Consider the following 17,873-nt stretch of genomic DNA (forward strand, 5'->3'; position numbering starts at 1 on the left):
TGTGATGGGGTCTCCGGTATCCCCCATTGTGGCCAATCTGTACATGGAGCGAGTGGAGAAGACAGCCTTGACATCTTTCACGGGCATCTCTCCCAGTCACTGGTTCAGATATGTTGATGACACATGGGTTAAAATCAAGCAACAGCAAGTTGAGGACTTTACAGAACACATCAACTCGGTGGACGCCAATATCAAGTTCACACGTGAGGATGCCAGAAACAACCATTTAGCTTTCTTGGACTGTGATGTTACGATTGGAGAGAACAGGCAGCTCCAGACAGGGGTTTACAGAAAACCAACTCACACTGACCAATATCTGCTCTTTGGCTCAAACCACCCCCTTGAACACAAGCTCGGGGTGATCAGGATGCTTCAACACAGAGCCCTACAAGTGCCCACAACTGCAGAGGGAAGGGCTAAAGAACAACGTGTCCAGAAAGCCCTCACAGTATGTGGGTACCCATGATGGTCCCTGGACAAAGTGCAGAAGTCCCAGAGAACAAAGAGACCAGATAGACAGGAGACAGAGACAAGAAGAAGAGGAGTGTCTCTCCCTTATTTAGCAGGAGTAGGGGAAAAACTACAGAGGATCTTCAGACAGCACAAAATCCCAGTTTACTTTAAACCGGTTAACACCTTGAGACAGAAATTAGTTCACCCTAAGGACATGATCCCTAGTTACAAACAGAGCAATGTAGTGTATTCTATCAAATGTCAGGAAAACTGTAACGAACACTACATAGGTGAAACGAAGCAACCTTTACACAAAAGGCAATACCAGCACCGCAGAGAGGGCGCCAGTGGACCTCAGTCTGCGGTTCATCTCCACCTTAAAGACAGTAACCACACGTTTGAGGACAAGGAAGTTAAAATATTAGCCAGAGAGAAGAAATGGTTTGAGAGAGGGGTCAAGGTGGCATTCTTTGTAAAACATTTGAAACCCAGCCTTAACCGGGGAGGGGGTCTGAGACATGCTTTATCCCCTGTTTACAATGGGATACTCAGGTCAAAGGAGTTTCAGTCTTTTGTTCATGGTAATGAGTCATTCACGTCATCAAGGGAGCCATCAGAAAGGCATCCATTCCATCATTAGAGGGACAGCTGTCCTGTCATTAGGTGTGCTAACTAGAGCACAATAGTTGCTAATTAGAGCTATTGTTTAGTCACTAGCCTATAGCAGTCTGCCTCTCAGTAGGAGGGGTCTGGTTAGGTTTAAAACTCCAGCTTTTGTTAGCTTCTGTTTTATTCTTCTCTACAAGAGTCAGACAGAAGTCAGACTTCCAGAGCAAGAATTTTAGCTGAGGAAGCTTCTGCGATTTGAAGCGAAAGGTCCTCGCGTCAAGCAACCCAGTCCAGTCGAAGATTCAAACTTCTCTACTACCTGCAACAAGCTCACCATCAGAGGGTGCCTTCAGCACAAGTGGCAATATTGTCACATGCCACAGAGCAGCCTTAAAACCAGATGCTGTTGACAGACTCGTCTTTCTGGCCAAAAACCTGCGAAGGATGTGTTTTACATTGTGTTTTACTGTTTGCTGTGCACTTTTTCATTTTATAGTTATATTTATACACATTTTTTGTAAAGAAACCTGTGAATGAAGAGTAAAGTTTACATTTTGTTTACTGTTTGCTGTGCACTTTTTCATTTTATAGTTATAAACATTTTTTGGTAAAGAAACCTGTGAATGAAGAGTTTAAGTTTACATTGTTTCTACTGTTTGCTGTGCACGTTTTCATTTTATATTTATATGCATAATTATAATAGCTTCAGTGTGTGTTTACATCTTTACTCTTACACAGTTGTTTAATTTCAAGCTTACAGATGTGGCCACTGCAAGTTTGCACATTTTTATACATTACTATTTTTTTATTTTAGTCTTTGCTATTTTTAATAACATTGTATGTGCAGGTCACTACAATGAAAAGTTTCATATTTTCATTATTGTACTTGAAATGGCATAGTTAAATTTTCTTGATAATAAAAACCAGAAATCATCTTTTAAAACATCTATGTTGTCTTTTTTAATATAAGTGAATTATAACAAATATTTATGTATTTTGAATAAGAATGTTTAAAGATCGAATCGAAAATCGAGACTGAATGATATGAGGGAAAAAAAAAAAAAATCGAGATTCTTTTTTTTAACCCAGATCGCCCAGCCCTAATACACACACACACACACACACACACACACACACACACACAATTCCACCAGGCCATTCCTTGGGATTGTTTATCCAAGCGCCAGTGAGAACATGATATGGGCATGTCCTTTGACCCAGCAGCTTTTATTGCATTTTAATGTTTTTATTTTATTGTGTCATCCGCCTGTGTATGTATGAACTGTAAAGTGGCAATTACGTTTCCCCTTGGGAATTAATAAAGTGTTCCTAATCTAATTAATTATGGAGGCCCACACACACAAACTTGTTAAATACCTGGCCCTAGCAACCCCGTCCAGACCTGAAATATAATGTTTTTCAGCACAGAACTGCTCTAAAATAAGCAACTACAAAAAGTAAATAAATAAATAAATAAAGGAAACTACACAGCCTTAAGTTTGAAAGACCCACATGAATTCCACTGTTAACAGAAATGTGAGAGATCAATGATTGTTGTACGACCAAAGCGGTTGTACCACAATCAAAACAAACATGGCGCGATTCCATAGCCGAGAGTGTTGCTTTCCGGAGCTGACAATCAATGTACAGCTACAGAAAGCAATGCTTTCTGTTAAATATATATATATATATATATATATATATATATATATATATATATATATATGAATATTATTATTATTGTTTCGATGTAATTAAGGAGTCACTTCCAAACAAATCATACGGCAGAAAAAACAGGAAATACCTCATCCATCGTACCTTCTCTAAATAAATTTTTTTTAACTTCCTAATATCGGTATTGTATCAGCCCCCAAAAATCTGGTTGGACTCAAGTATTAATGAGTTTATTGTAAATGTTGTTGCAATTTTGGTATTTAGGTACTATGTTTTTATTTCTGCTTGACGGCATTTTGACAGGAAAGCAAAATTTGGTCATTAAGTTATCAAAATGGAAAAAAACTAGTGAGGTACCATTAACAAATTAATCCAATGGGTATCAGGAAAGGTAGATAATGTGTTTTAACGTCACCATTCCAGTACATAGTTAAGAAAACTGTTTTCACTCATTTGAGGTGTATGTTGACAGTGGTGCCGTAACTTTCAGCCCTGCGAGATAAATTTAGCTGGTTAGTATAGGTCAGCTCATTTGTATGAGAAGTGAAAAAGGCAAAAAACAAGAAAAAAAAACAGGTTAACGTGTAATAAACATGACTATCATGAACTAGTCATCAACTGAAGAGAATTACGAAACCACTGTATCTGTAGCCTTAGCTTATCTTAGCCTAGCTTATTTTAGCTTAGCTTAGCGTACCCGCAGCGAAATGAAGCGGAGTAGATTTTCGTCCAGCCATGTCCTTCGCGTTTACGTTCACCGAATCCACAAGCCTCTTGACTCTCGACACGTCTCCGTTTCGACAGGCCTCGAAAAGCTCCCTGAACGCCCCGCCGATGCCGCTGCTGCCTTCAGCTGGGCTGGCAGCCCCGGAGCCCGGGCTGGACACGCTGCTGCTGCCGCTACCGCCGCCAGAGGTGGTCGTGGTGGAGCTGGCGCTGCTCGCCAACAGCGGGGCTCCTACGTCCGGGGAGGCCAGAGCCATCTCCATCCCGCCGCTGCACTCTCGCTCACCCTCCGGGGGGCCGACAGGCGCGGTTAGCACAACCATCGGCGGGGAAGCTGGAGGGGCGGCCGACAGAGAACTGTTTCTTGGTGGAGACTGTAAAGTACTCTGCTGTTGTTGCTGCTGCTGCTGCTGTTGTTGTTGCTGTGAGGAGCGACGAGGCACCGCCATTACCGCAGCTCAGGCAACAATAAACTACTACTGCTGCTGCTGGCTTCTTTTCCGGGAAAAACGGCAGCGTTTCCTGTTTTCTTCCGTTTGGAAAGTGGAAATAAAATCACGTTACATATGGAGCTGCCAATTAAGGTTTTTCTTTTTAAAAATGTTTTTAGCCTCCAACAACGAGGCTGTTTTCTTTATTTGTCACCGTAATTGCTTCATCAAACTATGGTTCATTTTTTATCAGTTCCTCACGAAAAACAACGTAAGTGCTGGTGGCACGCTGTTTTTAAGCATTTAAATATGAAATTCACAATTTCATATCAAATTAAGCATTTGATATGGAATTATGAATTTGACATCAATTCACATTCCGCAACTGTCCAGCAGGTGGCAGCAAAGTATATTTTGCCTTTACTTTCATGGACTGTGAAACAGTGGTTTGAAACGTCAGGGGAACATCAAGTCTCACATTTCTTTGTGTTCACACTGGATTTGTCGTTGCTACAGTGTTCCTAAGCTCGGTTCCTACAGCCATTGTGTGTGCAGCGACCAAACACGAACAACTCTGTCTTCGCACGTTATAAAAATAAACGTAAATTTTTAATTTGAAAATAATTCCTAAATCTGTTCACATTACAATGTTCTGGAGGCTTCTTTTTGACAGTGCGCAGTCAACACAGCTGTGTATTTGTGGCATTTTATGTCAAACATTGAATGCAACGAATTGACATCTTTTGTAAACCAGATTTCACCAACCATCGAAAACAACTTCATCGAAACAACCATTTGATGAAACTAATTTGCATTTTGTGACACATTGATAATGTAGCTGCATTTTTGCTATTTTAAAAGTGGGTGAAAAGATGTTCAGACGGATATCACCCACAGTTTCCACCAAAAATCAACATTGAAATTACAACCCCAGTTCCAATGAAGTTGGGATGTTGTGTGAAATGTAAATAAAAACAGAATACAATGATTTGCAAATCCTCTTCAACCTGTTTTCAATAGAATAAACTGAGGACACTAATTGTGTGTCATGACTGGGTATATAAGGAGCATCCCCGAAAGCCTCAGCCGTTCACAAGCAAAGATGGGGTGAGGATCACCACATTGTTTTGCAGGTTTTCCCACCTACAAAGAATGGAGAGGTCTGTAATTTTTATTGTAGGTACACTTCAACTGTGAGAGACAGAATCTAAAAAAAAAAAAAAAAAATTCAAGAAAATCACATTGTATGATTTTTAATTTGCATTTTGTTGCATAAAATAAGTATTGGATCCCCTACCAACCAGCAGGAATTCTGGCTCTCACAGACCTGTTAATTTTTCTTTAAGAAGCCCTCTTATTCTGCACTTCTGCTATGATGGACTACAGGACAACAGGCAAGCAGCTTGGTAGAAGACAACAACTGTTGTGATTATTTATTAGAAAGTGGAAGAAACACAAGATGACTGTCCGTCTCCCTCGGTCTGGTATTCCATGCAAGATCTCACTTTGTGGGGTAAGGATGATTCTGAGAAAGCTCAGAACTACACAGGATGACCTGGTCAGTGACCTGAAAAGAGCTTGGACCACAGTCACAAAGATTACATTAGTAACACATGATGCTGTCATGGTTTAAAATCCTGCAGGGCAGCAAGGTCCCCCTGCTTAAGCCAGCACATGTCCAGGCCCGTTTGAAGTTCACCAGTGACCATCTGGATGATCCAGAGGAGGCATGGGAGAAGGTCATGTGGTCAGATGAGACCAGAATAGAGCTTTTTGGAGTCAACTCCACTTACCATGTCTAGAGGATAAGAACAACTTCAAGAAAACCATTCCAACTGTGAAGCATGGGGGGTGGAAACATCATACTCTGGGGGTGCTCTTCTGAAAAGGGGACAGGACAACTGCACCGTTTGAAGGGAGGATGGATGGGGTCATGTATTGCGAGATTTTGCCAAACAACCTTCTTCCCTCAGTAAGAACATTGAAGATGGGTCATGGCTGGGTCTTCCAGCATGACAATGACCCCACACAGCCAGGGCAACTAAGGAGGGGCTCCGTAAGAAGCATTTCAAGGTCCTGGAGTGGCCTGGCCAGTCTCCAGACCTGAACTCAATAGAAAATCTTTGGAGGGAGCTGAAACAACCAAACCTGAAAGATTTGGAGAAGATCTTTATGGAGGAGTGGACCAAAATCCCTGTTGCAGTGTGTGAAAACTTGGTCAAGAACTAATAAAACGTCTGACCTCTGTAATGGCAGACAAATGTTTCTGTACCAATTGTTAAGCTCTGTTTTTCTTGGGGGTCAAATACTTATTTTATGCAACAAAATGCAAATTAATTATTTAAAAATCATGTGATTTTCTGGATTTATTTTTTTTTAGATTCTGTCTCTCACAGTTGAAGTGTACCTACGATAAAAATTACAGACCTCTCCATTTTTTGTAGGTGGGAAAACCTGCAAAACTGACAGGGGGTCAAATACTTATTTTCCCCACTGTACATGAAAAAATAGTCCAACAGTTTAAGAACAATGTTTCTCAACGTTCAATTGTAAGGAATTTGGGGATTCCATCATCTACAGTCCATAAAATAATTAGAAGATTCAGAGAATCTGGAGCACTTCTTACACGTAAGCGGCAAGGCCGAAAACCAACATTGAATGCCTGTGACCTTCAATCCCTCAGGTGGCACTGCATTAAAAACTGACATCATTGTGTAAAGGATCTTACCGCGTGGGCTCAGGAACACTTCAGAAAACCATTGTCTTTTAACACAGTTCGTCACTACATCTATAAGTGCAAGTTCAAACTCTACCATGCAAAGCGAAAGCCATACATCAACAACATCTAGAAACGCCGCCGCCTGCAGTCCCTCATTGAAAATGTGTGGCGCATTATGAAGCACAAACTACAACAACGGAGACCCCGAACTGTTGAACAACTGAAGTCATACATCAAGCAAGAATGGGAAAGAATTCCACCTACAAAGCTTCAACAATTAGTGTCCTCAGTTCCCAAACACTTATTGAGTGTTGTTAGAAGGGAAGGTGATGTAACACAGTGGTAAACATATGTAGGAACAGAGTCACAGGATGAATATAATAATGTTTTGGAATATTGAAAATTATCACTCGGGGATAATTTTACCTTGGGGCACCACCTAGTTCAAAGTATAGGTACTTTTAGTTTAAGCATTCATTAATTGATTAGTCTCAATTCAATTAATCAGTCTCAATTTCTAAAGGATAAGCTCCGCAGGTCAGATCCGACACCCTCTGTAAAACCATACAAAAATCACAGACAACTTCACACATTTAAGACATTTATTTAACTCTGGCAGGAGTTAAATAACAGGACATATCACAGTGATCAATTTAATGATGACGGCATTCAATGAGCAATGATTATATGTTCAGATAACTTGGTTTCATAGCGGGAGTTTTAGGAGTAAGATTCATCCTAATTTAACAGGTAATTTACTTTGGTATTATTAACCTGAGAGAAGATTAATGATTTTGAATAGAGTTAAATAAAGCCACTCTGTTTATCTGACAACATAGCCCGGTCTAACTTTGCGCAGTGCAGCGGGTCTCCGTGAGGTCCGATGCTGGAATCATCTGGTTCAGTCGACGCTCTGTCCGCCACACAGCTTTGTCAGGGACCTTGACAAAGAAGCTCTGCCGGTCTGACCCGCTCGGTCTCGTCAGCGGCGGGGATGACTTCTGTTATTGTGCTGTGGTTTCAAGGCGGCAGTTCAAGTCGCTGTTGAACGTCTCAGCTGACCTGGATGTTTTTCTCTGCAGCGCTCTGGAGTATGGCTTGTCAGAATAAAGGTTTGAGCGTCTTTATTCTCTATCAAAAATCAAAAATTCGTCTTTCGTCGTCGTCTTTTGGAAGCTTGGTCAAATCAGAATTCAATGCAACAATAGCTGATTTAGAAGAAAAATGTTTGTGAAAGGAATTTGGAGATTGAATAAGAAAAGATTTTAATTTGAAAATTCAAAAAAGTAAGTTAAATGCGCCGGCGCGTTTAACGTGACAAAACTTGACAAAGGTTGCAAACGTTTTCTGTCGGAAAAATAAAGTGAATTCTTGTCGGTGGGCCAAACAAGAATGAGTCTTAAGTAGCACGTGGCTTTAAACAAAGGGTCATAAATTTACTACTGACGGCTAGGCGCGTCTTTAGACTCAAGGAAAAGAAAAGTAGGAGTAGAGCGAGAGCAAAAGAGAGCAAAGAGAAGAGAGCAAATTCCCGGGCACGAGCTCTTTTAAAGGTTTAATAAGCTCCACCCCCAAGAATTCTGGGTAACGTAGTTTCTGGAGTTTCCTTTGTCTAGTTTTATTTATATAAATCAGCGTGGCTCCAACATTCCGCTTTGAAACCAAATCAAGTCCTGTAGAATAAATGTGGTAACTGGTTTACCTGGAATTATATACCACACACACATATGTAAAAGAACACACTAAGTAAACGTTCCCCAATGAACAGAGTATAACACATCAAATATAATACTTTCATGCATAAATACAAAAGAAAGAGTGACAGGTTTCCTTGTCTGTTTTTCTTTTGTTACAACAATACAATGGAATTTCCTTTTTAAAATGTTAGGATTTTGAGTCTGCAGGAATCAATAACCTGTCCTTCCCAAATCGTCCCACAGGGGTCACTCTTGTTCCAGGGTTGACAATGACAATGACTGATTTATTCTCTAGAAAGGCACCCCTGGTGGGGTATGAGAGAACAAATAGAAGCATGCAATCACAGACAATACAGGTGATTCAGACATACACAATAATAAAATAAAATGGAAAAGAGAGGGAAAAAAGTAAGTAAAAGGAATGAGAGAAGAGAATATATATATATATATATATATATATATATATATATATATATATATATATATAAGAAATAATAAAAGAAATAAAAGAAATAATAGTAATAATAATAATAATGATGATGATAATAATAATAACAATAATAATAATATTCAGTTTACACTTTCTATATGGAGAACCAAATTTGTTCAAATAGATGTTAATTATATGAGGTACAGCTTCATAATATACAATAAAATATAAGTAGATTATGCCATGGTGCGAAGAACTTTATACAAGGGGAAAAAAGAAAGGAAAAAGAAATAGGTCAGAAAGTTAGTGTTTTTATGGGCTTTAGCCACATAATCAGGGTTCAGGAGATGGCACGACTAGAAATAACTAGCAACACTCTAGCCAAAGTATTTACAAAGAGCTAAGCATATATAGTAACAAAAACAAAAAGTATGTACAGAAAAATATTCTGTATGATAAGTAGGCAGTTGAATTGTTAATTTCAGACAACAAGGTTTGTTAAAAAATGTCACTGATTTTCTGTGCGACTGCTTTTTTGAACCAAGAGGGATTAATATATTCTTCATGCCATAAAAAGGTCATACCAAGATTATCTAACAGCGATTTGATCTTTTGTATCCATGGGGTGGTATAAACGTCACTGTTTGACATATTAAATAAAAGGCGATAAACAGTACAGGAAAGTTTCGAAATCTTGCCTGACTTTAGTCTAAGCCAGAAGTTTAACATTTGGTTTTCAGTTACTTGTTGGACTTTTGTTCTACACAATTCACCGAGTACCATGTAATTTGGGGTGTTTATATGTACCTTGAGAGTACGAGGTCTGTGATAAAAGTAACAGACCTTATTATTTTTTTCAAAAACCATATGGATTTGAATCACGTGTGATTACATCAGACATGCTTGAACCTTCGTGGGCATGCAAGAGTTTTTTCACGCCTGTCGGTTAAGTCATTCGCCTGTGGGCAGTCTTTGAGTGAGGAGTGGCCCACCCTCTCGTCGTTTTTTCATTGTTTAGGAATGGCAATGGCTCAGAGACTGCTGCTTTGTTTGATAAAAATTTTTTCAAAAACTGTAAGGCACAACTGAGTGGACACCATTCGATAAATTCAGCTGGTTTTCGGTAAAAATTTTAACGGCTGATGAGAGATTTTGGTCTGGTAGTGTTGCTTTAAGGACGGCCCACGGCGCCTGATGGCGATCTGCGCTTCGAGGCGGCAGCGTCTCACCGTTTCAAGTTGAAAACTTCCACATTTCAGGCTCTGTTGACCCAGTAAGTCGTCAGAGAACAGAGAACTTTCAGAAGAAGTCGGCATGAGGAGTTTATTTGGACATTCCATTGTTAATGGACATTTTGTAATGAAAGAACGTGCGGGCAGAGTCGCATGTCGGGCCAGACCCGACCGCGGGGGGTCGCGACAGGAAAAACACCTCCGTTGGAAACCTTAACGGGCAAGTTGGAACATGCCCAAGCTGTTAAACAATTTCTCAGTTACTCACTTGTTGAAAGCCATCAAAAGCCACCTGAATTTTACAAATGGTTTTCAACACGGAGGTGTTTTTCCTGTCGTGGCGCACGCAGATTTGCACGTCTTTCATTACAAAATGTCCTTAAACAGTGGAATGTCCACATAAAGTCCTCATGCCGGCCTCTTCTGAATCTTCTCTGTTCTCTCACGATGTCCTGGGTGAATTAAGCCTTAAATTAGGATGTTTTCAGGTTGAAACAGGCCGATGACGGTGCCTGGAAGCGCTGCGCGACGTCCCGCTCTGTGGGAAGTCCTTACAGCGACAGAAACACCCCATAATCTCTCATCAGCCGTTAAACTTTTCACCGAAAACCAGCCTAATTTCTTGAATACTGTCCACTCGGATATCCCTCATAGGTCCAGAAAAAATGTTGATAAAGCAACGCGCGCCGTCCGCAGCGGCTATTCAGACAAAGAGATTCCGATGGGCGGGGTGGAGCACTCCTCACTCAAGGCCTGCCCACAGGCGAATGACGTCACCGACACGTGTGAAAAAACTCACGCATGCGCACGAGGGTTCAAGCTTTGACGTAAAAACATATGAATCAAATCCATTTATTTTTTGAAAAAAATAAAAAGGACCACTTTTTTCATCACAGACCTCGTATGCTTGCAAAATTTGAGGTGAAAAGTTTCAATGGCTTGGAAATTTTTGTGGCCCCATATCTCAATGCCATATGTTAATATAGGTAGAACAAGTTGATTAAACAGTTCAGAAAGGATATCAATAGGTAATTCTAATGCCTGGGCTTTGCTCAACAAACTGAACATTGCTCGCCTAGCTTGAGAAGTTTGTTTGGCCATGGTTTTTTGAAAATGGTTGTTGTAATTAAACTTGCATCCCAGATATGTATAATCATCCACTATTTCTAGTTTATCCTCACCAAAATTGAACTCTGGTTTGTTTCTTACTTTGCCCTGTGAGAAAATTACAGTTTTGGTTTTACTTGTATTCACAGAAAGATGCCAATCATTACAGTACGAAAACACTGGATCTAGGGCCTTTTGCAGTTCATTGGCACTTTCTGCCATGACAGTGGTGTCATAAGCATATAATAATGAGAATATTTTCAAATAAACTTCAATATCATCATCACTTAAATGCGTCCTAAAGTCGCCTGCGAGCTCCTTTAGACCGCTATATCGCCTGCTGATAAAATAGTCAAAATCATTCAGATAAATAGCAAACAATAATGGTGATAAGTTCTCACCCTGTCTTACTCCAATGTTACATGAAAAGAACTCAGACTTGACATGGTTATTGAGTACACATGACTTTGCATTTTCATAAAGATTATATATCACCGAGATAAGCTTCCCGTTTATATTATGTGCAATTAACTTAGACCACAGAGATGATCTGTCGACTAAATCAAACACTTTTTTATAATCAATAAAAGCGCAATACACCTTCTGATTTTTTTTGCTGGTAGAGACTGATGATAGAATGTAAAACAAAGATATGGTCCACTGTAGAATAGCCTTCACAGAAACCACCCTGCTCCTCCCCAATAATCCCAATAGCATCTAGGTAACTGGTTAGCCTAGCGTTAACAACTGCTGTAAAGCATTTACCAATGCAACTGAGTAAGGTTATACCTCTGTAATTATCTGGACTGTTAGGACATCCCTTGTTTTTATATAGAGGCTTAATGAGGCCTATCGTCCAATCAGATGGGATTCAGCCTGTCTCTAACACAAGGTTAAAAAAAATCTACAAGTAGTAGTTCCATGCATTCAGGACTGTTTTTTTATTAACTCATTTATGACATGGTCTATTCCATGTGCTTTATTGTTTTTGAGTTTTCTTATTTGGTGTCTAACTTCATCAATTGTAAAAGGTTGGTTTAAATCTTAGAGTGGCATATATTCCTTAGATCGATTTCTGGTGAATTGTTTCTGTCATGCTTCTGTCCTAATTTTTCAAAGTGTGCTTTGAAAGTTTCAATTGATATTTTACCTGTTGTTTCTTTACTTCTTTGGACATGTTTTAGCAAATTCCAGTAGTCTTTGGGTTTGCTGCGTTTTAAGTCTCTTAAGAGTTTTTCAAAGTCGTGGCTGAACGCTTTGTTTTACGGTTAAGTTTCTTTAATTCCATGCATTTAGCTTTCATTTTACTTTTCAGGTATTCAGTTGGGGCTTTTCTGTATTCGTTTTAAAGTTTAAAATACTCTGCTCTTAATTTTTCATTTTCCTTTCCGAACCAAGGTTTGTGGTTGGTCCTGACCTTTTTTCTTTTCATGTTGCTTATGGTCGTCTCTCTGGTTATGTTCTCAGATCTGGCAGGGAGCAGGTACAAATCACACAGGGTTTGGGAAAATTCATCCATTTTGGATTGTGACATATTGGTTACATCAAAGTTAGCAATAGTTTTAGTTATGTCATGCACATGGTTAATATTAAAAGAATCTAGATATCTCTGTTTACAACCATCAAACCATTTAGTTTTAATAATAGTCGGATTCATGGTCATTTCATTACTGATACAAAGTTCTGTTGTGCCATTCGTGTCAATAAAGGTATGTTTCTTGATTTTGATTATTATCGGCCTGTGTTTGTCCGATAGGAAACTATCGAACAAGTCTACTCAAAGTCTAGAACATATGGCATTAGCTCTGGGCTTGCTACAGCATAATCGATTGTACTTTTGTTATCAGATGTTGTCCGACCAATCCTTTGGTCTGCACCAAAACGGCCGTTAAGAATATTTACTCCTACACTTTGACAAAAATCTATCATTTTATAACCATTGTTGTTAACGTTTATCCTCATTGAATCTGTCAGTGCATATATCTAGTGCATTAAGGTCGGTTTTAACATTGCAAATCTTATTCGACATTTCTGTTAAGCCACACGTTTGTAAGATGTTCATCCACAGTTGGAAAGTCAGGTAGTAAACCTGTGCGAGAGTTCCAATCACCTAATAAAAGAAACAGTAACCCATATTTAACGTGTAACTCAAGACAGTCATTAGCAAGTAAGTCAAAGGCATCAGGGTTGAAATATTTAGAGCCTTCATGGGGGATATACACAACACCAACAATGAATTCTAAACCAAGGACTTCCTTTTCAAACTTTAGCCATAACACACATTCACTATTATTGTTCTCGATTTGCTTTATACGTATACTTAGAAAATTGCTGTTTATATAAAAAAGCGATTCCATGAATACCGCCATAGGGATGATCCTTGACTTTTTTCTCGAGTTGAATACATTTGTAACCTTCGATAATGTGTAAAATTGTCCGTTTTTGTTTCGGTTAGACCGATAAAGTCATATTTATCTATATACTTTTCAAAAACTCCGTCATTCCACTTTGAGTGTAATCCACAAACATTTAGTCCAATAAAACTAACTCGGTTATCCTTGTCATATTTTGCACAGTAGTCGTGATTGAGTATCGCATAGTCCGGGGATATATCTGTGTTGTTGGATAAGTCTGTGGCTAAAGCCTCAAGTTCCTAAAACTTGAAGTATATTCCAAGGCTATCCACTTTGTCCTCACTCCATCCGAGCTTGTGGAGATCCTCGGGAGAGTCAATCACCTTCCGCATCTCTCTATCACCCTCCTTCACCATACTGAAAATCTTTCCATTGATAGACCAACTCCTGATCACCTGCTCATCCTCCTTCAGCGCCTTCATGAGCCGGGTGCGGAGCTGTGTCAGGTCGTTGTTGATAAAGACGTCTCGGCAGCCTTCCTTCCTCTTCAGCTCCTTTTTCGCCTTCATCACCGCCGCCTTTGTCTCACGTCTGACGAACCTGGCGATGATGGGTCACGGTTTGCCAGCTGGGCCTGGGAGGTGGTGGCTGATGCTGATGTCCCGCTTTATCTGACATGAAGGTGAAAAAGGTAACACTGGGTTAATTTCAACCAGAAAACCTTTGCAATAATTATTAGATCAAGAGAATACGTTTTTCCATTCATTCTTCCTTCAATCATGTGAAGTTTGTCAGTGCCTTGTGCTGAACAACAGCCCCACACCACGACGTTCCCACCTCCAAACTTCACTGTTGGTATGGTGTTTTTTCTAAATATCCTCTCAGCCTCGAACAAAACAACCAATTGGAAGACGTGTTCAATAGATCACTTCCAGTTGACCAATGACAATCGCCGTAGTCCAGCAGTTCGGTCACGCGCTGAGACAACATGGATGACTTCCAGTGCGGAAGACGAGTTGTCTTCGAGTGAGCACCAAAATGTGTCTTATATGTGCAAAAAAGAGCAAAATTTGTACCATTTTCAAGAAGAACATGAGATCATTTTTTAGAGTATGTCAGTAATTGGAAGGATTTAGAAGGTGCACAAGCAAAAATCACGAGAGATTTCATCGCTGGTCATCCTAACGTCAGTTGTCACAGTACCCGAAGATGTTAGATTCCACCAGACATGCGACGCACGTTTTACAGATTCACGTGTTGAGAGTTGCGAGGGGCATGACAAAGAAAGCAGAAGCTGTAGCTTCTGAAGGTAAGTTTAAATATGTGACGTAAACTTACTAATATTTTTCACGATATGTAAATCTATAGACGCGATGAACATGAGTCATGAGTATGTATCACAATTCACATGTATCATGGAAACATTGTTGCATTGTTGCAGTGTCTACGCAGGTTTATGACAATTATTTTGGTGATCATATCGATGTGAAACTGAAGCTCATAGCCATGATAGTCTACATATTGCTGTATTATAACACCAGAAACATAGTCTGTGTGATTGTGAATTTATTGCTTATCAAATCATATCCAAACAAGTGAACAAAAATACTCCTGCTTGAATAAAGGACAATTGTACTAAATATTTCAAATATGATATATACTTTATATTCTTTCCTATTTTGCATACTAAAATAATCATGCCATTTCAGACAGAACCTCCTAAAAAGTACTAATTATTATTGTTATAAAACCTGAATCTCTACCATTTGTAACTAAGAACTGCTCAATTAGTTAAGTTTGTGCATGAAATCTTTAAGGTAGCAGAAGAGAAATAAATAAAAACAACTAAACTGCTTCAATGATATTAAATTGTGATCTGAACTTGAACAAAAATCTTGGATATTTGCACAAGTCTTCAGCAGCATGCATCAAAGTAATGATCAGTCTGCCATTGACTTAAGGAAGTTGTGGATTTTGATAGCAAAACAACAAAAAAAGCTATTAAGATGGGTAATCACTTTTCTATCAGATATTGTTCTTCAATTTGTTTGAAGTACACTGTATGTAAAATGTACTCCAACAGTAGCTTGCTGTAAAATGTATTGACTGCACATGTACTGTCTGTACAATACTGTTTGCCAAAGTTATTTCTGTTAGTTACTTCATTAACCACATTCAAAAATACTGGTAATTTTGATACTCATAATGTAATGAGCATGTGCCTCTGCCTTGATAATAGGAACAATAGATAGCTGAAGATCATGTTATGTATTTAAATGACTTCTACGTAAATGTCACTGCATCACAATGTGACTAATGGCATTTAGATGAGGAAATGGTTGTAAACTTGAACAAATAGTCCTATCTTCTAGCTTGCAGCTACTTGGGTCTTGATAAATGTCTCTCCTGACACACATACCTGTAAGGATAGAGGGGAACACACAGGATATACACTCAACAAAAATATAAACACAACACTTTTGGTTTTGCTCCTATTTTGTATGAGGTGAACTCAAAGATCTAAAATGTTTTCCACATACACAATATCACCATTTCCCTCAAATATAGTTCACAAACCAGTCTAAATCTGTGATAGTGAGCACTTCTCCTTTGCTGAGATAATCCATCCCACCTCACAGGTGTGCCATATCAAGATGCTGATTAGACACCATGATTAGTGCACAGGTGTGCCTTAGACTGCCCACAATAAAAGGCCACTCTGAAAGGTGCAGTTTTGTTTTATTGGGGGGGATACCAGTCAGTATCTGGTGTAACCACCATTTGCCTCATGCAGTGCAACACATCTCCTTCGCATAGAGTTGATCAGGTTGTCAATTGTGGTCTGTGGAATGTTGATCCACTCCTCTTCAATGGCTGTGCGAAGTTGATGGATATTGGCAGGAACTGGTACACGCTGTTGTATACGCCGGTCCAGAGCATCCCAAATATGCTCAATGGGTGACATGTCCGGTGAGTATGCCGGCCATGCAAGAACTGGGACATTTTCAGCTTCCAAGAATTGTGTACAGATCCTTGCAACATGGGGTCGTGCATTATCCTGCTGCAACATGAGGTGATGTTCTTGGATTGGCACAACAATGGGTTTCAGGATCTTGTCACGGTATCTCTGTGCATTCAAAATGCCATCAATAAAATGCACCTGTGTTCTTCGTACATAACAGATGCCTGCCCATACCATAACCCCACCGCCACCATGGGCCACTTGATCCACAACATTGACATCAGAAAACCGCTCACCCACACGACGCCACACACGCTGTCTGCCATCTGCCCCGGACAGTGTGAACTGGGATTCATCTGTGAGGAGGACACCTCTCCAATGTGCCAAACGTCAGCAAATGTGAGCATTTGCCCACTCAGGTCGGTTACGACGACGAACTGGAGTCAGGTCGAGACCCTGATGAGGACGATGAGCATGCAGATGAGCTTCCCTGAGACTGTTTCTGACAGTTTGTGCAGAAATTCTTTGGTTATGCAAACCGATTGTTTCAGCAGCTGTCCGAGTGGCTGGTCTCAGATGATCTTGGAGGTGAACATGCTGGATGTGGAGGTCCTGGGCTGGTGTGGTTATACGTGGTCTGCGGTTGTGAGGCTGGTTGGATGTACTGCCAAATTCTCTGAAATGCCTTTGGAGACGGCTTATGGTAGAGAAATGAACATTCAATACACGAGCAACAGCTCTGGTTGACATTCCTGCTGTCAGCATGCCAATTGCACGCTCCCTCAAATCTTGCAACATCTGTGGCATTGTGCTGTGTGATAAAACTGCACCTTTCAGAGTGGCCTTTTATTGTGGGCAGTCTAAGGCACACCTGTGCACTAATCATGGTGTCTAATCAGCATCTTGGTATGGCACACCTGTGAGGTGGGATGGATTATCTTAGCGAAGGAGAAGTGCTCACTACCACAGATTTAGACTGGTTTGTGAACAATTTTTGAGGGAAATGGTGATAATTGTGTATGCGGAAAAAGTTTTAGATCTTTTGAGTTCATCTCATACAAAATGGAAGCAAAACCAAAAGTGTTGCGTTTAGATTTTTGTTGAGTGTACATGTGTTAGTTGCATGAACTGAAAATCATTTCATGGTGTCACAAAAATGCTTGTTAACTTTGCTTGCCATAGTTGGAGGAACTTTGGACAGTGGGATGACTTTGGACACTATGGGTCTTACGCATCTTTTACAAAATCACATTTTTCAAAAATATTCCTGTTAATATTCTTAAAAACATAATTTGGTAAAGAATATACATGAAAGAATCAGTTTTCCGGAGTGTCTAAAGTCACCCCAAATGATGGTACATGAATAAATTTAGACAAATAAAGGGGGTATTAGGGACCCCCAATAAACAATCATCGTCAAGTGTTAAATACTGTTTTAATCATCCATCTATAAGTAGCAAATTCCATTTCACGTGGCAT

General features: G+C 39.7%; 1 protein-coding gene across 4 annotated transcripts in view; it reads right to left on the reverse strand.

Moving 5' to 3' along the window:
• The window catches only part of LOC117511106 (poly [ADP-ribose] polymerase tankyrase-1-like), a 53,510-nt gene extending 49,549 nt beyond the window's left edge, over window positions 1–3,961 (reverse strand). For 3 of the 4 annotated variants that reach the window (XM_034171071.1, XM_034171070.1, XM_034171069.1), the window contains exon 1: window positions 3,434–3,961. In XM_034171071.1, the coding sequence (XP_034026962.1) occupies window positions 3,434–3,911 (478 nt within the window). In that variant the 5' untranslated portion in view covers window positions 3,912–3,961. The remainder of the gene's footprint in view (window positions 1–3,433) is intronic. The other variant, XM_034171068.1, reaches the window with a different exon arrangement.
• Between the last annotated feature and the right edge of the window lie 13,912 nt (window positions 3,962–17,873).

This window comes from Thalassophryne amazonica, chromosome 5, assembly GCF_902500255.1.
Source record: "Thalassophryne amazonica chromosome 5, fThaAma1.1, whole genome shotgun sequence".
NCBI lineage: Eukaryota > Metazoa > Chordata > Actinopteri > Batrachoidiformes > Batrachoididae > Thalassophryne > Thalassophryne amazonica.